Here is a 23,292-nt window from a genome sequence, read left to right as displayed (position 1 = left end):
CAGTCGATTCACTTTGCAGTGTATTCCGTGGAGCGCTTTGGGACGTCTACTGTGAACCGCTCTGCATCAAATGCGAGGATTATTATTATTGTTATTATGAATATAATAATAATAATAATCACCAGTTCGGGCCCGGGCTCCACTGGCTCCTCGTCAGCGAACGGATCGACTTCAGGATTTTCACGCTCGCGTTCAAATTCCTTCGCTCTCCGGCACCTCCTTCCCCTCTCCGACCTCCTCCCTCCCCGATCCACCACTCGGTGCGGTGCCGCCACTCGACGGGCACCGCGGTGCCTCCCGCCCGTCCCTCGCGCCCTCCGCTCCACCATTTGGATGTCGCGCTTTCCGCCGGATACAGGGGTCAAGATCCTGGTCCTCACCTTCGAAGCCCTCCGCGGTCTTTCTCCCCCCCCCACCCCGCGACCTCCTCACCCCGCGACCTCCTCACCCCCTGCCACCCTGTCCGGCCTCGCTCGCTCGCTCGCCCCACTGTCTGCCATTCTGCCCCCACCCTCTGGAACTCCATCCGTGAGGGCTTTGGCTGCGGGTTCCCAGGAGCTGAGAGGGATCCCCCCCGACACAGTGACTGGTCGAAGAGGAGGGTCTTGAGACGGATGGGGAGGGGCTCTCTATCTCCACGGTAACCAAGGGCGGGGCTCTCTATCTCCACGGTAACCAAGGGCGGGGCTCTCTATCTCCACGGTAACCAGGGGCGGGGCTCACTATCTCCACGGTAACCAAGGGCGGGGCTCACTATCTCCACGGTAACCAAGGGAGGGGCACTCTATCTCCATGGTAACCAAGGGTGGGGCTCTCTATCTCCATGGTAACCAGGGGAGCGGCTCTCTATCTCCATGGTAACCAGGGGAGGGGCTCCCTATCTCCATGGTAACCAGGGGTGGGGCTCACTATCTCCATGGTAACCAAAGGCGGGGCTCTCTATCTCCATGGTAACCAGGGGAGCGGCTCCCTATCTCCATGGTAACCAGGGGAGGGGCTCCCTATCTCGATGGTAACCAGGGGAGGGGCTCCCTATCTCCATGGTAACCAGGGAGGGGGCTCTCTATCTCCATGGTAACCGTGCGTGTCTCTCTATCTCCATGGTAATCAGGGTGGTGGGGAGGGGCTCCCTGTCTCCATGGTAACCAGCTGGTGGGGCGGGGCTCCCTGTCTCCATGGTAACCAGCTGGTGGGGCGGGGCTCCCTGTCTCCATGGTAACCAGCTGGTGGGGCGGGGCTCCCTGTCTCCATGGTAACCGGGGGGCGGGGCTCACGCTTCACTGCTCGGGTCACGGGCGCGAGGGCTGCCGGGAAAAGGCTTTTTTGTGGACAAAATGGCGGCGATCAGAGGAGAAACGCGTGTGAAACGTCAGGTACCGAGAGAGAGAGAGAGAGGGGGTCACATGAGGTAAAGGGGAGCCACAGGGGAGAAAAGATAACAAGAGGGAGGAGAAGAGGAGAGGAGATCACATGAGGGAGAGAGAGAGAGCAGAGAGAGGGGTTAAACAGAGAGACCGGAGAGGGGTTAAACAGAGAGACCAGAGAGGGGTTAAACAGAGAGACAGGAGAGGGGTTAAACAGAGAGACCAGAGAGGGGTTAAACAGAGACAGGAGAGGGGTTAAACAGAGAGAGGAGAGGGGTTAAACAGAGAGACCAGAGAGGGGTTAAACAGAGAGACCGGAGAGGGGTTAAACAGAGAGACAGGAGAGGGGTTAAACAGAGAGAGGAGAGGGGTTAAACAGAGACTGGAGAGGGGTTAAACAGAGAGACAGGAGAGGGGTTAAACAGAGAGACAGGAGAGGGGTTAAACAGAGAGACAGGAGAGGGGTTAAACAGAGAGAGGAGAGGGGTTAAACAGAGAGAGGAGAGGGGTTAAACAGAGAGAGAGAGGAGAGGGGTTAAACAGAGAGAGAGAGGAGAGGGGTTAAACAGAGAGAGAAATATAGCGCCTGATTAAATCTTCGAGACGTCTCACAAAGCGTTTCACAGAATATTTTGTAGAGTATAGTGAGTGAGTGTATAGTTTGTGGGCAAAGTGTGGCCGCCACACAGCAACGTCCCACAAACAGTGGGGTATTAAGTGACCAAAATTATTACTATTTATTTCAGAAGTGATTATTATACCCGGAAAAGCATCCACCAGTTGACTAACAACCGGGTTCCTATTCACTTCCAGATAGATAGAGGTGTGTGGCGTAAGGAAACTTGCCTAAGATCTCGTCCTGTTTTCAAGTCATAAAGGCAAAGTATGGACATTCAGTGCTGCTCTCATGATACAATAAGTGTGAAGATGAGTCAGTTAGTATGTGAACAAAGAAGAGCTTTACTGATTCTCTGATTTACTGAGCTTAGATGCCGAGTGTGTCATCAGTGGGAGCACTTACCAACTAAGAGAGACTCCTCAGTGCTCCTGCTCTTTCACATTTGTACAAATCTTTGTCTCTGTTTCCCCCCCTTCCAGAAAGCAAAGCGATACTGGGATTCAACGGGAAATGAATCCGAAGGTGTTGGTGCAGGCAAGAAAATATGTAGCGAGCAGAGAGAAGCGAAGGGAACGAAAGCAGATCGACCGAGTATTCAGACGGCTATGAAAAATAAACAGGAGGGAGCTAGAAAAAAGGCAATGATTTCGGGGGTGAGTGGAAATTCTGTGATCTGAAGACTATTCATTTTTACAACTTGCAGTTGTGACCTGCTTATTGTGATTTGCATGTCTTAAAGGGCAAGTTTCCTTACTCCACAGAGCCTAATAATAATCCCTCCAAAACCAAAAAACAATAATAAATTGGTCATTTTCAATCTACGACTGTCTGTGGGATATCGCTGTGCGCAATTGGCTGCCGCGTTCGCCCACAAATATACAGTCAATTCACTTTACAGTGTGTTCTGTGAAGCGCTTTGGGACGTCCTCCCGACGTGAAAAACGCTATATCAAATGCAAGGATTATTATTATTATTGTTCAGGTAGAATGACCTGCTTCTGATCACAGGAATTTAAAGGGTGATGAAGTGTAAAAGCAATTCTGTTCTATTCAAATGTCCTCCTTACTGCTGTGCTCTTAATGTAAACTAGCAGAATCCGTTGCTTGCAACCAAAGGATCCAATATGGAAGGTCAATTGACACATTTTGTCTTTATCTATACTGAACTGGGAGGGCTCAGTGGGAGGCCTCCTTTAATATGCTTTCTCAGTCTCTCTCTCGCTCGCTCAGTTTCTCTCTCTCTCTCTCTCTGTCACCAGGGGAGGACTCTAGCTTCCATAACAACCAGAAAAAATTAGTGTTGCAGAATATAGATGTATCTCTGGGAATGCTTTCCTCTGTTGCTACGTAGTTGTAGAATACGATGCATCTTTTTGGCATTAAAGCATTTTTAATATAGCTCATCAATGAGAGGAGATCGCCACCCCCACCCCCCAAAAAAAACAATATGCCCATGATATTGTGGGATCCGGCCTGCTCTATGTCTTCAGCGCTCTCTGCCACACCCTTTGGAACTCCGTCCCCACATTCCCTTCACTTCGCCCCCTCCCGTGTCTCCTTCAAGGCCTGTCTCAAGACCCTTCTCTTCGACCACGCCTTTGGTCACCCTCCTACCCCTAGCCTCTCTGTCCTCCTGATCCCAACCCCTGTGTCCAATCCCTGACTATCCAACGCCTTGAGACGTCTTTCCGATGTGAAAGGCGCTGTGTAAATGTCACTTGTTAGTGTTGTTGCTTTCAGTGAGCAAATTGAATCTTTTCACTAAATAATATTATTGTATTAATAATAATATAAATGTCCTAGTCTGTGTGGCTCAGTACTGTAAAGTGAAGTGCATTTATCTACTGCAGTTAAATAAGTCAGTTATCTTTATAAATTGTATAATCACTTAAGTCATTCATCTAACCAAGTCCCATTAGTTTCCTATCAAACCCACTTAGATTTCTTTGCACGACTCGTATCAATAATCTCCTAATTTGTAACATCACTCCCTTTCCCTCCATTATTCCAGTACTTACCGTCTGCATTGAATTGCGTGAAACGTAGTAGTGATCTATCGATATGAGTAGAAGAACGTCATTTCCCGCTATTCAATGCGATTGCAACGCTTGCCAGTAAGTGTGTATGTGGCGATGGGTCAAGACACATTAAGTTCGTAGAAATGTAGTGTTGATCTATCACCAGATGTGCACTTACCGGCTGCAGTGAATTACACATGTTTGTCTGCAACTCGGACTTTGCGTAGGTGATATTAAATGTTGTGGCCGACTGATATGATTTACGTGAGTTTTACTGTACTCCAGTTACCTGTGTTTCTCATAAACCTGTTAAGTTCAGTGCGAGTAAAAACGAACTAATCTTGTGTTTCTAGCCGGATGATCCCTTTCCAGGTGGTGTCCCCATCCCTGCAGAGACGATGAAAAAGTTCAAGAGAGGAGAGAAAATAGAACTGGTGAGTGATTGTCATCGATGAGCAAATATCTGTCCCTTTAAGTACTGGGACAGAGGCTTGCTGCTCTCCAACATTGTGTTCATCCACTGATCGCTCCTCCAACTACTTGCTTGAAGCCAGTAGTTTCCCTTGGAAACTATAGTTAGATCACTCGCCTTGCAAGCGAGAAGACCTGGGTTTGAGGTGTGTGGAGTCCAGGGCTCCACTTACTCCACTTACCTAGCAGTAAGTAGGAACCCGGTTGTTAGTCGATTGGCGGATCGCTTTCCGGGGGATAATATTTCCTTTTATAAAAAAATCATAATTTGGTCACTCAATCCACGACTGTGAGACATTGCTGTGCGCAGTTGGCTGCTGAATTTCGACCATAAAATGCACAGTCACACACTTTACAGTATATTCTGTGAAGCGCTTTGAGACGGCTCAATGACGTGATAAGGCCCTGTATCAATTGCAAGGAATATTATTATTATAATCTCTTCAAATAAAACTGAAATAAGAATAATTTGGTCACTCAACCCACGACTGTTTGTGAGACATTACTGTGCGAATTTGCCTCCTGCATTTTGCCAACGCAAAGTATGCAGTCAATTCACTTACAGTATATTCTGTGAAGCTCTTAAGGTGCTGTATCAAGTACAAGGATTATTATTATTAAGAGAAGGTAAACGGCCTGTCCACAAAATTTAAAAGCCGCGATCATTTAGTTCGTCCCATTATTTTTGTAAATTTCTGTAGATTGTTGTAAATTGGCATGTAAGTAGGGAGAAACTATTTCCTTTGGTGGGTGAGTCTGTAACCAGAGGACACAGCTTTAAGATAACTGGGAAAAGAACCAGAGGGGAGATGAGGAAACAGTTTTTCTTTCACAGAGAGTTGTTACGGTCTGGAAGGTGTTGCCTGAAAGGATGGTGGAAGCAGATTCGATAGCAGTTTTGAAAGGGTAATTGGACATGTACTTAAAAAGGAAACATTTGCAGGGCTATGGGATAAGAGCGGGGGAAAGGAACTAGTTGAAGAGCTCTTTCAAAGAGCCGGCCCACACGCACGATGGGCCGAATGGCCTCCTTCTGTGCTGCAATCTTCCATGATGCGGAACAAGAATATTTTAAAGACGATGAGAGACTTCGTTCAAATAGTAACTTTGATCCATGTGTTTCACCCAAGAGGAAAATCGGCAACAAGAACCTGAAGTATCGGATGACGAAGATGGAGAAGAAATATAAGGAGGCGCAGAAACAGGCGGCCAGCTTCAACCTCCTGCTGCCTGAGGAGGCTGGGTAAGCCCAAGGCCAAGTTATAGTTAGCGCAGTGGGTAAGGCTGGGTGGTGGTGGCACAATGAGTGATTGTGAAGTCCTGTAGCTCAGTGTAGAGCACTCGAGAGGACCCGGGTTTGATAATGCAACCTTAACAACAACAAAATTACATTTGTAAAGCGCCTTTCACGTCAGGAGGATATCCCAAGGTGCTGGACAGACAGAGTTACGGACCCAAGCTGGGGGGTGGGGGAGGGTGGAAGGTGGGGGGGAAGCAGGCAAATCGAAAGCACAGTCAAAGAGGAGGGTCTCGAAGGTGGCGATGGAGGGGGGGGTGAGACGGAGGAACTGCAGGATGGAGTTCCAGAGGGTAGGTGCAGAGCGGCGGAAGGCCCGCCCGCCAACAGTGGGGCAAGCAAGATGGAACGTGAAGCAGGCCGGAGCCCGCTGAGCGGAGGGAGCGAACAGAATGGTAGGGGTTAGGAGGTTGCAGAGTTAGGGGGGAGTATGACCGTGGAGGGCTTTGAAGGTGAGGATCAGGATCTTGAACTGTATCCTCTGTGTGATGGGAAGCCGGTGAAGTCGGGCAAAGATCGGGGTGACAGAGTCGCAGAGCTTAGTGCGGGAGAGGACATGGGCTGCAGAGTAATGTGAGGATTAGTGTGGCAAATATTTTCTGATGCAGAACTGAGAGCAGCAACCCATAATGTGGGAAGGTTTTTCTGTTCGTCTCACTGTTATTCTGAGGTGTTTACGTTTCTTTCCCAAGGTTTTTAGAAGTCAACGAGGGAGAGGACACATGTATCATTGATCAGAAGGACATTGCAGATGCTGTCGACATAACCAGCAGTTCGAAGGTCGGTGCCCTTGAGCTTTTCACCTATAATCCCTCCAAAAAAATAATAATTTGGTCTTTCAATCCACGACCGCTTGTGGGACATTGCCCACAAAATATACAGTCACTACACTTTACAAAATATTCGGTGAAATGATTTGAGACGTCTCGAAGATGTAATCAGGTGCTATATTTGGAGTCCTGTAGCTCAGTGGTGAGAGCACTCGTCTCGGAAGCGAGAGACCTGGGTTCCATTCCCAGCAGGGCCAAATGTTGGGCAAGTTTTCTTACTCCACACACCTCTACTTATCGAGCAGTGAGTAGGAACTCGGGGGCAATTGGCTGCCACGTTCCGCCCACAAAATATACAGTCAATTCACTTTACAGTATATCCTGTGAAGCGCTTTTGAGACGTCTCAAAGATGTGATAAGGCGCTATGTCAAATGCAAGGATTATTATTATATTATATCAAATGCAAGGATTATTATCATTACCTAAAGTATTCGACGCAGGATGGCAAAAGCCAACCCCAGAATATACGTTGGGAATCCGTTGCAATATGTCTCTCGAACATGGAGCGGGATATCCGTCCCTTATCTCAGTGAAGTGCCCTGGGACACTACCCCTCTCCTAGCCGTGGAGTCCTGTAGCTCAGTGGTTAGAGCACTCGCTTTGCAAGTGAGAGACCTGAGTTCAATTCCAGGCAGAGGGCGAAACCTTGGGCAAGTTTCCTTACTCCACACAGAGCCTAATAATAATCCCTCCAAAAAAAACCCAAAAACAATAATAAATTGGTCATTTTCAATCTACGACTGTTTGTGGGACATTGCTGTGCGCAATTGGCTGCCGCGTTCGCCCACAAATATACAGTCAATTCACTTTACAGTGTGTTCTGTGAAGCGCTTTGGGACGTCCTCCTGACGTGAAAAGCGCTATATCAAATGCAAGGATTATTATTATTATTATTATAGCTCTCAGAGCGGGTCCTGAGGTTGAATTTGCAACTGTGCACGGAAATGGTGCCATTGAATTGTTAAGTGAACGCGCGTTCAAAAGATTCCACTGTAAAAACCACTCGCTATAAATCGATCCATTTCAGTTTCTCATCCTACAGTAACAACACAGCACCCCCTCACGCAGGGTAGAATCCCAGAGCGCATGACAGTGGGGAGAGGGGGTGGGGGAGGGTGACCATGGAGGGTTTTGAAGGCAGAATCGAAGAGGAAGGTCTTCGGGTGGGACCTAAAGATGGAGAAGGAGGGGGCAAAGAAGGGAGATTGAGGAAGAGTGTTCTGGAGTTATCTTATTGTTTTAAAAAAAAGTTTGTTCTTTGCCATGATCTTGTTTGTGTGTTCGTGTGTTTCTTTGTGTGTGTGTGTTTGCGCGTGCTCGCACCCGCTCGCACAAACATGCGCGCGTGAATACAGGCGCAAACACACGCGCATGTGTGTGCGCCCGCTCGTGGGTGCGCGCACAGGTGCTCGTGGGTGTGTGTTCATGTGGTGTGTGCGTGGGTGGGTGTCGTGTGGTGTGGGTGTGGTTTATGTGTTTGTTTTTGTATCCTTTAAAAGTTTGCATTCTTCACACCATTCCTTTGTCTTTTCCAGTATTTTAACCTGGTGCTGGATCAGTTTGGACCCTACCGAATAAACTACACCAGGAACGGCAGGTCTGAATCGTGTTGTCAAGAGATTAAGGGGGGGTGGGGGGGGAAGGAACAAAAGTTTGTTAGTCAATCAAGTTCCCAATGATGGTGGTGCCTATTCCCAGAGCCACCACAGATGGGGTCAGAGTGTTGTACTGTTGTGAGAGTCGATAACACAGCTTCTAGAGGTTAACCGCAAGATACCATCATCACAAACATTGGAGAGAGAGAGAGAGAGAGCATCAGTCACCTGCACAGGAAGGTGTAATGCAGGGAAAAAAGTCATGTGGCTGCTTTGACTGTATTTTTATCGATCAACCTGGTGTCGTGACACTTGCAGAAACCCATTACCATTGCTTAAGAGTCTCCAAACGAAACGCCATACATCCCACCTATACATGGAAATCCCAGAGGTAGATTGTTGGAATGGAATGTGCTCTCTCTCCCTGGAGGGATGCATCCTGCTTTACCTAATTCCGGAGAGTATTAGGCGCAGATTGGCGAGTGCCAAGGCTTTGGGGGGAGCCCAGAGATCGGCTTGGGGTAACTGCTGGAGTCTAACCATAAGCTTGCCATTGAGAGCACAGTCCAGTGATAATTGTGCAGTTAATATAATTCTATTTAAAGGGTTCGTTACATTGTAGAGGAAATGACCTGCTTTTTCGCGCTTCCAGACACCTGCTGATGGGCGGCCGTCGAGGGCATGTGGCGGCCCTGGACTGGCACACAAAACAGCTCCTGTGTGAGATCAACGTGATGGAGAGCATCAACGATGTCCGGTATGTACGGGAGCCTTGGTACTTACTGTTCGCTCCTTGGAACAGTTTTCAAAACAAGTTAACTAACAGCTCATAGCCCCGCTAAACTACAACAACAACTTGCATTTGACAGCGCCCCTAAAGCAGGGTAGCGTCCCAGAGCACTTGACAGTGGCGGAGCACGACTCCCAGCCGGAGTGGGGCGGGGAGGTGACTGTAGGCGCTGTCAAAGGGGAAGGTCTTCAGGCACGACCTGAAGATTGGGAAGTAAAGGGGAAGGTGGAGGGATAGAGTTCCAGGGTTTTGGGGCGTAACGGCTGAAAGTGCGGCTATCGACGGTAGAACGAAGGGCACAAGGAACAAGCAAGAGGTCGGAGCCAGTCGTGCAGAGGCAGCGGGTAGTCGGTTGGGGCGTAAGCAGGTTGGAGAGGTAGGGAGGTGCCAGGGCATGAAGGAATTTGAATTCGAAAGCGTGGTCAAAGAGGAGGGACCGCGGGATGGCGTTCCAGAGGGTGGGGGCAGAGTGGCGGAAGGCCCGCCTGCCAATAGTGGGGCGAGCGAGGCGGGGGACGTGAGGCAGGCCGGAGCACGCTGAGCGGAGGGGAGCGAACAGGGTGTGGTGGGTCAGGAGGTCGGAGAGGTATGGGGGGGGGGAGGAGATTTGAGGTGATGATGGGTTGGGGGGTGGCGAGCGCAGTACAGAGAAATGCTAGCTGCTTACATTGAAGTTGTTGACCATTGAATGAATGTTCTGCAGGTGGTTACACTCAGAAAACATGTTTGCTGTGGCACAAAAGAAGTGGCTGTACATCTACGACAACATGGGAATTGAGCTGCACTGCGTGAAGAAATTCAATGACGTCTTACGGATGGAATTCCTGCCGTATCATTTCCTCCTGGCCACATGTGTGAGTAATTATAACAATAATAATCCTTGCATTTGGCACAACGCCTGATCTGGTCAGCCAGGTCTCTCGACACATGTGGAAAGCAGTCACTATGCTTGAAGAGTATCCAAACCAAACAGAATGGTCATGCGGCGGGAAAGCTTGCCAGACAGTGATATCAATAACAAGCTGTGTGGTTTTAGCTAGTTAGACTCCAGCTGTTGCCACAACCCACACTCTGGGGTCACCAAGCCTTGGCTCTCGCCAACCTGGGCCTAATACTCTCCAGAATTAGGTCAACAGAATGTGTCCCTCCAGGGAGAGAGTGTCGATTCCATTCCAACAGTCTACCTCTGGGATTTCCAGGTGTAGATGGGATGTATGGAATTCTCAGCTTGCTTTGGAGACTCTTAAGTAACGGTGGTGGATTTCCGCATGTGTCAGACACCCGACTGACCTCTAAAAAATTGGATTTGACTATAATTTTACTGCAGCTCTCAAGGGTGCAGGTTGTAACAATGCAGTATTGTTTATATCAGCATATTACTTCCATATGACTCTGGCATGTGTGATGATTTGTTTAAGATTCCATCGTAACATGACTCCCACCGTTCTGCATCTCATTGTAAGAATATTTTTTACATAAAGCTTGAGGTCAAACAATAATCGGAGCTATAATTTTTCAAATAAATTTTCCAGCAGTAAACTCTTCATGTTGTGGCTCCTACTGGACCCCAATATAATATCGAGCCTCACTAACAGGATTGGCTTGTAGGCCCTGAGGATTATTTCTTACCTTACAAATTGAAAATGCATCACACAAATCCAGTCACCGTGAAACACTGCCGTCGTTTGTCCCACAAACTGTCACAGATTGAGTGACCACATTTTTGTTTCTTTCTGGAGGGTTTATTACCTCCGAAAAAGCGATCTGCCAATTGACTAACAACCAGCTTCCAACTTACCGCTGGGTAAACGGAGGCGTGTGGGGTAAGGAAAGTTGCCCAACATTCTGCCCCGCCAGGGGAATCGAACCCAGGTCTCTCGCTTGCGAGGCGAAGGCTCTACGTAGAGGTCCTTATCATGTCATTGAGACTTTTCAAAGTGTTTCACAGGATGTGCCATAAAGTGAATTGAATGTATTTTGTGGGCGAAATGAGGCAGCCAATTGTGCACAGCGGTGTCTCGCGTGGATTGAACGATTATTACTCCCGGAAAGCAATCTGGCTAATCCACCCACAACCGTGTCTCTAACGTACTGCTGGGCAAACCGAGGCGTGTGGAGTGAGGAAACCCGCCTAAAGTTGTGCCCTGTTCGGGAATCGAACCCGGGTCCTCCAGCTTGCGAGGCGAGTGCTCTAACCACAGGACTCCTCCACTTTCTAAGCCCTGCACGTGGGCGTGAAGCCCAGACGTCACTTCCATTGCGAAGGAAATGACGTCAGCGGCGACCTGGGACCCAGAAGTCGGCCATTTTGTCGCGCCTCTTTATGACTGGAGAAGGCGACATTATCAAGTCAACGTGTGCTGTGCTCCTGCTGATTTTCAGAGTGCCAGTGGATTCCTGCAGTACCTCGATGTCTCTGTGGGGAAGGAGGTCACTGCTACCTGCACCAAAGCAGGTCGTCTGAACGTGATGGCCCAGAATCCCTACAACGCCATTATACACTTGGGACACACAACAGGTGAGGCTCCTCATACTTTTTTCCTTTGGTTTTCCCTCCTGAGGTTTCACTCCCAGGGGAGACTGACTGACTGACTGACTGACAACAACAACTTACATATTGTAGAGTGCCTTTCACGTCAAGGAGAATCCCATATTGTCCAAATCCTCACTAAACTCTATTCCCCCCCTATCACACGCACTAAACTCTGTATCACCCAGTCCTCGCCAGGCTCAGCTGATTGATTTAAAGATCCTCTCACCCTTCACGCCCTGGCACCTCCCGACCTCTCCCACCTGCTTAGTCCCCCACCTACAACCCGCTGCCTCTGCTTAGCTGGCTCCAGCCTCCTGTTTGCCCCTCGTCCCTTCCGCTCCACCATCGGCACCTGCGCTTTCAACTACTACAGCCCGAAGCTTTGGAACTCTCTTTTTCTAGTCCCTTTACCTTTCCCCATCCTTCCTCGCTTAGATCACTAATGAAAGCCATGCTTACGATCACCTCCTCCCTTCCCCCCCCCGCCCCGCTCGGCCTAGGCTCCACCACTGTTAAGCGCTCTTGAGGCGTTTTCTCGCATGAAGGGTGCTGTGCAATGCAAGTTATTTTTGTTGTAAACACCCTCAACTTGTAACTGAGCCTCTGTTCAGCCGGCTCTGGCCTACTCCATGTCCCCCGACCCACCCGTCCCACCGTTGGCAGGAGAGCCTTCAGCCACTCTGCCCCCAAACTCTGGAATTCCATCCCCCAATGACTCCACCTCACCCCCTCCTTAGCCTCCTTCAAGTCCCGCCTCAAGACCCCGCCCTTCTCCCTCCCTGACCCCAGCTCTGGTCTGGAATGCTGTACAATGTGCAGTGCCTTGGGGCGTCCTCCCAACGTGAAAGGCGCAATACAAATGTAATCTTGTTGTTTTTGGGCTGGACTGTGTTTACTACGTGTAAAAGAATGTCGTGGCTCACGAAGCTCTGTCCACTGTGAGACTGGTTTTGTGCTGTAACGTGCTGTCCAATCTATCACAGGGACTGTGACAATGTGGAGCCCGAATGTCAAGGAGCCTCTGGTGAAGATGCTGTGCCATCGCGGAGGCATTCGAGCGATTGCCGTCGACAAGACTGGAACGTAAATGATCCTGTGTTCTGTAACCTCATTGTTTTTTCACTCCCTTTTTTAAAAAATTATTTTGCTCAACTGGGTGTGTTGGGAGTAACTGCTGGAGTGAAACAGCTAAAACAACATAGCTTACCATTGACATCATTGTCTGGCAAGCTTTCCCATTGCTTGTCCAACCAGGACCACCCCCCCGACCCATTAGGGACTGAGTGGGATGACTCCTAGGCCCCAGACAAGTCTGCTGATGAGCCAAGCTGGACTGTGCTGTCATCAGAAGTGTTCTGGAATAAGGTCAAACCCCTCATCCCAGGAACCAACCCAGTGAACCTATGTTGTACCCCCTCTAAGCCCCCTCTAATCCTTTCTTAGATAAGGAGACCAAAACTGCTCACAATATTTCAGGTGCGGTCTCACCAAGACCCTATATAATTGCAGCAAGACTTCCTTACTCTTGTACTCTAACCCATTTGCAATAAACACTAGCATGCTATTAACCTTCCTAATTTCTTGCTGTACCTGCATACTAACTTTCTGTGATGGTGGTACAAGGACACCTAAATCCCACGGAATACTAACACTACCTCGTCTCTTCCCCCTCTAGAAAATAATCTGCTTTTCTATTTTTTCTAACTAGGTGAACAACTTCACACTTCCCGACATTTTACTCTGTTTGCCACCTTCTTGCCCACTCACTTAACCTGTCTATATCCCTTTGCATCCTCCTTGTGTCCTCCTCACAGCTTACTTTCCCACCGAGCTTTGTATCATCCGTGAATTCAGATACATTAAGCTCCATTTCCTCATCGAAGTCATTGATGTAAACTGTAAACAGTTGATTTCCCTTCCATGAAACCGTTGTTACTCTGCTAATCATATTAAGACTTTGTAAGTGCCCCATGATGACGTCCCTGATTATAGACTCTAGAATTTTCCCCACCGATGTCAGACTGACTAGCCTATAGTTCCCCATTTTTTCTCTCTCCCATCCTTCTTAAATAGTGGTGTTTCGTTTGCGATCTTCCAATCAATGGGAACCGTTCCAGAATCCAGAGAATTTGGGAAAATCAAAAACAATGCATCCGCTGTCTCCGCAGCCATCTCTCTTAAGACCCTAGGCCATCAGGTCCAGGAGATTTATCAGTTATTAGTCCCACAATTTCTCTAGTACGATAACTGATATTAATTTCTTTAAGTTCTTCACTAACCTTAATCTCTTGGTTCCCCACTATTTTTGGTAAGTTTTTAGTATCTTCTAACGTGAAGACAGAAGCAAAGTATTTGTTTAGTGACTCTGCCATTTCTTTCGTCCCCGTTATAATTTCTCCTGTCTCTGCCTGTAAGGGACTCACATCTACCTTTGTTAATCTCTTCCTCTTTATGTACTTGTTAAAGCTCTGTTCTTCTCCAGCTAGTTTACTCTCATATTCCATTTCCTCCCTCTTCTCCCTCTTAGCACCAGAAGCCGGGTGTATGTTATCGGTCCTCGGTAGAGCTCTAAGAGAGTTAGTTTCCCCCCGGTTTGTAGCTTGTAGCGTGCAATGACATGCTATGCATTTTTTGCTGGTTAGATTTCAGCAGAAGCCCAGAGGCCAGTGCATTCCTACAGCATTCCATGGGAGCCAGTCACCTCACCTCAAACCTTGACTCTTGCCAACCTGCGCCTATTACTTTACGGAATTAATTAAGCAGGAAGCATCCCTCCAGTGTGTCTGTTACCAACTAGCAGTCGAGCTTCTGAGTGGTCAGGCTTGATGTTTCCGCTAAAGTCTTTAATAATAATAATTATTATTTAATAATTATTACCTTTACATTTGATACAGCGCCTTATCACGTCTTCGAGACGTCTTGCTCCCTCCTACCTCTCCGACCTACTATCCCCCTACCTACCCGCCCGTAACCTCCGTTCCTCTGGCTCCAGTCTGCTCCACATCCCCCGCCCAACTGCCCTACCATCGGTGGCCTTCAGCCTCTCAGCCCCGAGGCTCTGGAACTCCATCCCCCAGTGCCTTCGCCGCTTCCTCCCTTTCCTCCTTCAAGGCCGGTCTCAAGACCTTTGTCTTTGACCTTCAGCCTTCAGCTCCCCTCTCGACTCTCTACCCCCTCCTCGCCCCCTCTCTCCCTTCCCTCCCCCTGACCATTTCCCCCCTGCTCGGGTCCTGACCCAACTGTCCAGCGCCTTGGGACGTCCTCCCGACGTGAAAGGCGCTCCATAAATGAAATCTTGTTGTCTCGAAAGTGCTTCACAGAATATACTGTAAAGTGTAGTGACCGTATATTTTGTGGGCGAAACGTCTTTCTTGTCTTTGCAGATACATGGCTACCTCCGGTCTGGATAAGAAGCTGAAAATCTTTGATATCCGTGCGTTGAGGCAGGTGCAGTCCTACGTCATTCCATTGGGAGCCAGTCACCTCACCTTCAGTCAGAGCAACCTGCTGGCAGCTGGCTGTGGGAACGTGGTCCACGTACGCTACCATATTTTCCTTAAAATCCTATCGAATTAGTTGTTAGCCTTGCAGTGAGTAGGAAAAATCGATTGCTTACTTCATGACTGTTTGTGGGGCCTTGCTGTGTGCAAATGTTGCTGCCTTTGCCTGTGTTGTGGTGGAGTCCTGCAGCATATTGTTTAGAGCGCTCGCCTCGCAGACGAGAGGACCTGGGTTCGATTTCCGGGGCGCGGTGAAACCTTACTCTTAAGTTTCCTTACTCCACGCGCACGCCTCTGTTCACCTAGCAGTAAGTAGGAAAACATTAGTCGATTGGTGGAGCGCTTTTCCGGGGGTAATAATCCCTTCAAAACATTATAGTTTGGTCACTCAATACACGACTGTTCGTGGGGACATTGCCGTGCGCAATTGGCTGCCGTGTTTCACCCACAAATCCACTTTACAGTATATTCTGTGCAGCGCTCTGAGATGGCTCGACGATGGTCATAAGGCGCTATATCAAATGCAAGGATCATTATTATTAATGCACCAGAGTCACGAGTATAAACGTGATGACGAGGTTTGGTTAAAATTCATGACCTCTGCTATCTGCAGGAGAGATTTCAGCCTCTTTGCCGCTGATCTCAAATTCCCTCGCTAAATCTTTCCACCTCGCTGCCAACATCAATCTCGAGTCCCATTCTGTCTCTGCAAAGCGCTTTGAGATATTCTCCTACACAAAAGACGCTACAGAGATTAATTGAGCGAACTTTCAGTCCATTGCAGTGAAGGTCTCACTACGGTGTCCTTTAAAGCCTGAGAATTTTCTTTAATCAAGGTGTCCCCGTCTTATTTCTTATCGTTTATCGTGGAAATGTTGACATCTGTGGGGGAAAAAAAACACTTTTCATAATCTTTTTACCTCTCCCGTCACACAATGTTGCACACTAATGAAGGCAAGAAGGGTTATGTTACTTGGGGAGGATTAAGCGTAAGAGAGCCTGGGTTTGATTCCTGGTTGGGTTGAAACTTAGGCCAGTTTCCTTACTCTATGTACCTCTGTTTATCTAGCAGGAATTTGGCAGATAAAATTATACAGCTTATCGTGTCTGTGCAAGCTCTTTGAAAGAGCTATCCATCCCACTCAATCCCACTCCTGCCCTCTCTCCCCATAGCTCTGCAAATTTGTGCTCCCTAAATAATTATCAAGTTGTTATCGAATCGGCTTCCACACTCCCTTCAGGCAATGCGTTACAGATCCCAACAACTCGCTGTGTGAAAAAGTTTCTCCTCGCCTCTCCCTCTTTCTTTTAACAACTGCGGGAGTCCTGTAGCTCAGTGGTTAGAGCACTCGCTTTGCAAGTGAGAGACCTGAGTTCAATTCCAGGCAGAGGGCCAAACCTTGGGCAAGTTTCCTTACTCCACACAGAGCCTAATAATAATCCCTCCAAAACCCAAAACAATAATAAATTGGTCATTTTCAATCTACGACTGTTTGTGGGACATTGCTGTGCGCAATTGGCTGCTGCGTTCGCCCACAAATATACAGTCAATTCACTTTACAGTGTGTTCTGTGAAGCGCTTTGGGACGTCCTCCCGACGTGAAAAGCGCTATATCAAATGCAAGGATTATTATTATTATTATTTTAAATCGGTGTCCTCGGGTTACAAACTCACCCGCCAGTGGACATAGTTTCTCCTTGGTTGTAATTTTGTTGTTGTTGTTGTTGTGTTGGTCGATTGGCGGATCGCATTTCCGGCGATAATAATCCCTCCAAAAAATAATAATAATTTGGCAACTCAATTCACAACTGTTTGTGGGACTCCGCTGTGCGCAATTGGCTGACGTGTTTCACCCACAGATATACAGCCAATTCACTTTACAGTACATTCTGTGAAGGGCTGGACGTGAAGCAGGCTGGAGCCCGCTGAGCGGAGGGAGTAGGGAGATTGGTAGGGGGGTTAGGAGGTCACAGGGGTAGGGAGCAGCAAGGCCGTGAAGACCTTTGAAGGTAAGGACCGTATTGTACTGAACTGCATTATATTAAACAGTCTCTCTCTTTCCCTCTCCCCACTCCCAGGTTTACAAAGATGCCCATTTGGAGGGCATGAATAAGCCATACATGTGCCACTCTGTACGGCAGAGTGTGCACGGACTGCAGTTCTGTCCCTATGAAGATGTGTTGGGCATTGGGCACGGCGAGGGCTTCACCAGCATGTTAGTGCCAGGTACGTGCTCCCCACACCCCACCCAGCACAGTCACCAGGGGGCAACATAACCATATCTGCCTGTTTAATGGGGAGCTTTCGTGCCGGCCTGGCTCAGTGATGGATAGCACTGTCCCTCCGTGTCAGGAGGTTGTGAGTTGCGAAGCACTGTTACAGTGAACGCCCTGATATAACAATCTTTTCTGCCTGCCCCAAGGCGAGGTTCGGTTGTAGTTGGACCTGTTTGACTGATGTTTTGCCTGTGGTCTAGGTGCTGGCGAGGCTAACTTCGATGCCTTGGAATGTAATCCCTATCAGAGCAAGAAGCAGAGGCAGGAATGGGAGGTCAAAGCGCTTCTGGAGAAGGTAGGTGGCCAAGGTTTGGGGCGAGATTTTAAAAGTACCGTAAAACTCGCAGCAGTCGATGTACAAACCACGTAATGGCCTCGGGTCGTGAGTCCCATACAGTTTCCTATCAAACCCACTTTGATTTCTTGGCACGACTCACATTAACCATCTCTTAGTTCGTATTAATCATCTCTTAACTTGTAACACTGCTCCCCGGCCCTCCATTACTCCAGCACTTACCGGCTGCAGTGAATTACACAAGCGCAGTGTAGATTATCGCTTAACTGGGATTTTACACGATTTATACAGTTTTCCTGCAACTCGGACTCGTGTAAGCCCTATTAAACCTCATGGTCCCGACTGCTGTGACTTGTGTGAGTGTAGCTCCTGATTGCCTGTTGTTATAGATGTAAATGATTGTCTCGTGCTAGTGGAAAAGAGAAAGCGGTTTGGCCAGCAATTCTCCAGATTAGTCATTGACCTGGGGGCTGTTTGCGAGATGTTCCAGTGTGGAAATTGGCGGCTGTGTTTGCTTAGAAATAGTCTCTCTAAGGTTGGGATCAAATTACCTGTGAAGCATTTTCAGATGTTTCGAAATCGGAGGCACAGACAAATGAAACGATGCGTGAGACTGGAGTAGAATTTTTTATTTATTAGAATAATCCTTGCACTTGATGCAGCCTCTGGACAGGCTCCGCCACTGTCAAACACTCTGGGAGGCTATTCTGCGTAAGGAGCACTATGTAAATGCAAGTTGTTGTTGTCGTTCACCTCACCGTGTCATCGGGGCGTCGCAAAGCGCTTCACAGAAGATCCCACGGCAGATCTCTTCTGAAAGAGAAGAGAGTCACCCTCTCCCGACGATATTTTGTGGGCGAAACGCGGCAGCCCGTTGCGCACAGCGATGCCCCACAAGCAGTCGTGGATTGAGTGACCAGTTTTATATACTGGCTGGGTGACCACTGTTGTCTTTCGTGGTGCTGTACGTTCTGGGTTAAGTCCGAGAAACCCGTTTTCTTTTTCAGATCCAGCCTGAGCTGATCACTCTCGACCCAAACAAGCTGGGAGAGGTTGACTTCATCACCATGAAACAGAAACTCACTGAGCGAGCAGAGCGCCTGGTATGTACACGAATGGATGCCTGGGGTCCCTTCGTCTGGACAGTCCCTTCGTCTCGTCCCCCTCCCCTGCCTCCTTCAAGACCCATCTCAAGACCCTCCTTTTCGACCGCGCCCCCTGCCCCTCCACCCTCCCTATCCTCCACCCCTCCCGATCCTAACCCCCAGCTCGGCACCAAATACCTGACTGCCTGTCCAGCACCTTGGGACATCCTCCTGACGTGAAAGGCGCCGGGTAAATGGAAGTTGTTGATTTGTTCTGTTGTACACACGGCAGAAGTTGTGCCAACGGATGTGGGGTAGACGAGGGGTTGTTGTGAACCTTTAGGGCCTCTGAATAAACACTGTTTGTTCAATCACAGGGATATGATCCTTTGGTGAAGGAAAAGTTTGAGCCAAAGCACAAAATGAAGGGCCGGAGCTCGACTGGGAATATTGAGAAAAGGAAGAAGAAGGTGGCGTTTGATAGACAGAGGGTGAGTGAGCGGCTGATCAGAGGCTGTGACGAGACTGACATGATATTTCACTGGACATTTACTGCTGCGAATGACCTGTTATTTCCATACAGAATTAATTGCTGTAGCACACAATACTGGATATATTGTAATAATAATACAGGGGCCAGAGAATTTACCCACTCAGCTCTGGTAACCCTGTAAGCCAAGGCCCTAACGGGTAGGGTGATCCTAGCTGGACAAGCAGCGGGAAAGCTGGCCGGACAGCGCTTTGAATGGCAAACTCTGCAGTTTTAGCTGGTTAGGCTCCAGCAGTTACCACAACGTACACTCTGGTCTCCCCCCAGCCTTGGCTCTTACCAACCTACGCCTAATACTCGCCAGAATTAGGTCAGCAGGATGCCTTCCTCCAGGGAGAGAGTCCTCCAGGGGGAGAGAGTGCATTCCATTCCAACGATCTGTCTCTGGGATTTCCGTGTGTGGGTGGGAGGCAAGGAATTCCCAGCTTGGTTTGGAGACTCTTAAGTAACGGTGATGGGTTTCCGCGTGTGTCAGACACCCGACTGACCAAAAAAGTGTAAAGTAGCAAACGACTATAGGAAGGCAAACAAGAATGCTGGAGACTGGCCTCATAATTCACTGAACGTACTATACTGGGGAATGATCTATTTCCATGCTTGAGGTCACATTATTTTCCAAATGGCTGATTATACAATCTTTGTGAATGTAATTTTAACCTCAATTACCATACAATTCCTGCCCCCCACAACCTCCCCCAATAAACCGTGAACACAATTCTCACATCACGTGCTGCCAAACTGCTCAGAAACTGTAGCTAAACATTGTCTCAGGGAGATGCAACACCCTTGACAACAACCTTCAGATTCCTTCTCTCCTTCATGTCTGCAATCTGTTCCAGGGTTATTCTCCCCCGTTCTTGCACGCACTTTTTGTGTTAATCCTTCCTTCCTTCCTTCCATCCCTGCTCGGAAGATGGTGGCAATGTTCTCACGCATTTCACGCTGAGTGGTGTTGCCCACCGGGAAGCTCGCAGGGAGTTCTTGGTACCTGCCACCCACAGCCCAGCCTGGCTCACCAGCAGGACCTGGAAGGACAGACCAGTCACTGGGGGCAGGGAATCCTCCCACTCAGCTCCTGTTAACCCTCCAGCCAAAGCCGTAACGGGTAGGGCGTCCCAAGCTGGACAAGCAGCAGGAAAGCTTACCGGACAGCAGGGTTCCGCTGATACCTTCCAAAATCTTCCTTGTCTCTCAAGAGTTCCCTCTCCCAGCCTCCAAAAACTTTCTTAAAGAAAGACGTCTTTGGTGCCAACATTGTGAAATCTCTCCACTTAATCCTCTGTAAGTTTCACCCAGCCCGGCTGACCCCACCCTACCCTCCAGCAAACCGAGGCTCCCCCCCCCTCTCAATCTCGGTGAACTTCATGAGCTCCCTCATTTACCCTCGTGACCCTCCTACTGTCGTTGATGAGCTTTCAACCACTCTGCACCTTTCCTGTGAAACCTGATCGTGAGTAATCTGCCTCACCCTTTGCTTCCCTGCTTTTAAAACCTGCACTAATACCTTTCTTTTCAACCGTGCCTTATCTTAGCATGTCATCGAACATGTCAAAACTACTTCACAGAATATAATGTAAAGCCCTGCAGCTCAGTGGTTACAGCCTACAAAAAAATAAACTTTTCAGTATATCCTTTGAAGCGCTTTCATTGGTCTCAAAAAGGCTTTATCTCAAATGCCAAGTATTATTGTTAAAGTGCAGTGACTGTCTATGCTGTGAGTGAAACGAGGTAGCCACTTGCGCACAGCAGTCTTCCACAAACAGTCGTGGATTGAGTGACCAAATTATTATTTTCTTTGTCCCACAGATGTGGTTCAAAGTGCTTCCCAGGATTTCACTGTCTTAAGTTTTTAATTAATCTTTTGCATGCATGTGCGCGGGATTATTACGGACACAGGTTAGATACCCAACCACCTTTGTGGGCCTCAGACCCTGTCGCCCCTTTTAAGCCCCTGAGCCTGACATGCGGATAACCAGCGTGTGGTTAATAATCGGCGTGGTTCTGTATTTGTTCCATGTTGCAGGAAGAAATCCGAAAGAGCGTTCAGGAGAAAGCAAAGGAAGAAAAGGCAAAGGAACTGAGACTGAAGGACAGGAACACAGAGCTGGGACAGAGGACAGCTCTCGATCGTTTCAGAAAATAACCAGATGACTGGGACTGGAGCTTCAGACCGGACTGGAGTGCTGGGGCGCAGGCGGTGGGGTTAGGGGTGAAAGAATCTTGCAAATTTACCGAGCACAGAGCTTATTCCAGACCCAGTGCTAACAGAAAGCAGTGGACTGAAGAGTGCTCTCATCTGCCTTTCCCGTCTTCACCTAAGAACATAAGAAATTGCTGGAGAAAGAAGACCAAGGTCCATCCAGTTCGTCTTCCACCATCCTTGGCAGTCGCTTGATATGTCATGTCCCAAACTATATACACTATTATTTTCTTGCAGACACCTATCTGATTTGTCCTTGAGAGACTTGAACACTTTCTGCTTCCACCGTCTCAAATGGGAGCCTGTTCTGTCAGTTTCCTGCTCGCTCGCTCACTGAAGCGGTGTCTGCAGATGTGTCCCCCCCCCTCTGGTTAGGCTGCCCCAGGAGATTTTCCCCCCACGAAACTCTGCACCATTCGAAACGTTCTCTCCTCCCCTTCCGCCAACTTCAGCAGATGCCTTTCCGTTGCAAAAACCGGTTCACTGCGTCAAATTATTTGTGTTCAGAGCAGTGGCGGTTGGGATATTTTTGGTTTGTTTTGTTTGCAGAAATACCAGGAGACTGACTGCAAGGCAACGCAAATGTGAAAGGAGAATTTCTCTGAAAATAACCTTTGTGGATTTTTTTTCCCCCAAAAATCTACATTTCTTAAGAAAATAAAAGCAAAATTCGCCAACTCGCGGATTCCTGCCTCGACACGATTGGAGTTGTGTAGTTCGAGCACTCGCCTCGCTAGCGAGGAAACAGGTTCGATTACCGGGCGGGGTGGATACAATATTTTCTGTGGAGCGCTTCGAGACGTCTCGATGACGTAACGAATCGAGGGCTGCATAGTTCTGAGCAGTCTGCAGCTTGTGGAGGGTGAGTGGGCAGCAGGGTGTTCAATAACACTTAGTAAGCAAAAAGAAAAGCAACTGAATTTACCAGCGCAGGAAATATTTCAGGAACAATTTACTGTGACTTTGGTTCTGCTTTTGCTTAATCTCTGAGAGGGACGTCTCTTGGGACGTCCTCCCCCGTGAAAGGCGCTAACAAATGTAATTTTGTTGTTGCATAACCAAGATCTCCTCCTGTGCGAATGAAAACCGGAGTTCAGTTTTCTCTGTCAATAATAATACTAAGCCTTTGCATTTGACATAGCACCTTATCACGCAGTTGAGACGTCTCAAAGCGCTTCACAGAATATAATATTCAATGGTTTGACTTTATTTTAAATGGCAAAACGCAGTAGCCAATTGCGCAGATCAGTGTCCCACAAACAGTCATGGATTCCGAGATGAATTAATGATCACTCCACGACTGTTTGTGGGACGCTGCTGTGCCCCCACGTTTCGCCCACAAAATATACAGTCACTACACTTTGCAGTATGTTCTTCGAAGCGCTTTGAGACGTCTTGAAGATGCGAAATCAAATGCGAGGATTATTGTTTATTCAACCAGCACTTTAATCTCCACAAACCAGGTAGATCAGCGCCATGTCTGTTTCACACAAGTTTCTCCCCGTGCTTTTTACAGGAAAGCTTCAAGCAAACCCCCCCCCAACCCCCCCACGAGCCCCTATTCTCCCGCAGGAACCTAGCAAGGCCAGCATTGCCTTGTTCTCAGCAAACCCTCCCTGTCAGACACCTCCTCAAGTCAGGAGGGCAGCTTGCACCTCCCCGAGAACTGGCTAATAAGAAAAATAATCCTTACATTTGATATAGCGCCTTATCATGTCGTTGAGACGCACTAAAGCGCTTCACAGTGTAAAGTGACTGTGGCCACCAGTGTCCTGCAAACTTGTCTGGGATTGAGTTGCTAATTTATTTTTGGGGAGGGGAGCGGTAGGGATTAATCTCGGAAAGCGATCCGCCAACCATCTAACAA

At 48.4% G+C, this 23,292-nt stretch overlaps 1 protein-coding gene and 1 non-coding gene across 2 annotated transcripts; both read left to right on the top strand.

The window, feature by feature from the left end:
* Positions 1-1,265: 1,265 nt before the first annotated feature.
* On the top strand, positions 1,266-22,321 carry wdr46 (WD repeat domain 46). Its single transcript, XM_007911637.2, has 16 exons — positions 1,266-1,373; positions 2,463-2,636; positions 4,355-4,435; positions 5,603-5,715; positions 6,462-6,549; positions 8,136-8,197; positions 8,848-8,952; positions 9,689-9,839; positions 11,368-11,503; positions 12,502-12,601; positions 14,902-15,055; positions 17,098-17,245; positions 17,496-17,590; positions 18,598-18,693; positions 19,053-19,166; positions 21,249-22,321. The coding sequence occupies exons 1-16, from the start codon at positions 1,335-1,337 to the stop codon at positions 21,366-21,368; spliced, it is 1,776 nt and encodes a 591-aa protein (XP_007909828.2). The 5' UTR covers positions 1,266-1,334; the 3' UTR covers positions 21,369-22,321.
* On the top strand, positions 6,725-6,796 carry trnap-cgg. The gene has a single exon. It is a non-coding gene; the product is annotated as a tRNA-Pro (tRNA).
* Positions 22,322-23,292: the final 971 nt, after the last annotated feature.

Source organism: Callorhinchus milii, unplaced genomic scaffold (genome assembly GCF_018977255.1).
Source record: "Callorhinchus milii isolate IMCB2004 unplaced genomic scaffold, IMCB_Cmil_1.0 Scaffold30, whole genome shotgun sequence".
Lineage (NCBI taxonomy): Eukaryota > Metazoa > Chordata > Chondrichthyes > Chimaeriformes > Callorhinchidae > Callorhinchus > Callorhinchus milii.
Note: the sequence above shows the minus strand (reverse complement) of the source record. Positions and strands in the feature narration are given on the sequence as shown.

What these genes read in the sequence shown, in the direction of transcription:
- wdr46 (XM_007911637.2), top strand. Translation starts at nt 1,335, where the DNA reads ATGGCGGCGATCAGAGGAGAAACGCGTGTGAAACGTCAG. An exon ending in CACCAGCATGTTAGTGCCAG is followed by an intron (nt 17,246 to 17,495) that starts GTACGTGCTCCC and finishes CCTGTGGTCTAG; the next exon opens with GTGCTGGCGAGGCTAACTTC. An exon ending in TCAAAGCGCTTCTGGAGAAG is followed by an intron (nt 17,591 to 18,597) that starts GTAGGTGGCCAA and finishes TTTCTTTTTCAG; the next exon opens with ATCCAGCCTGAGCTGATCAC.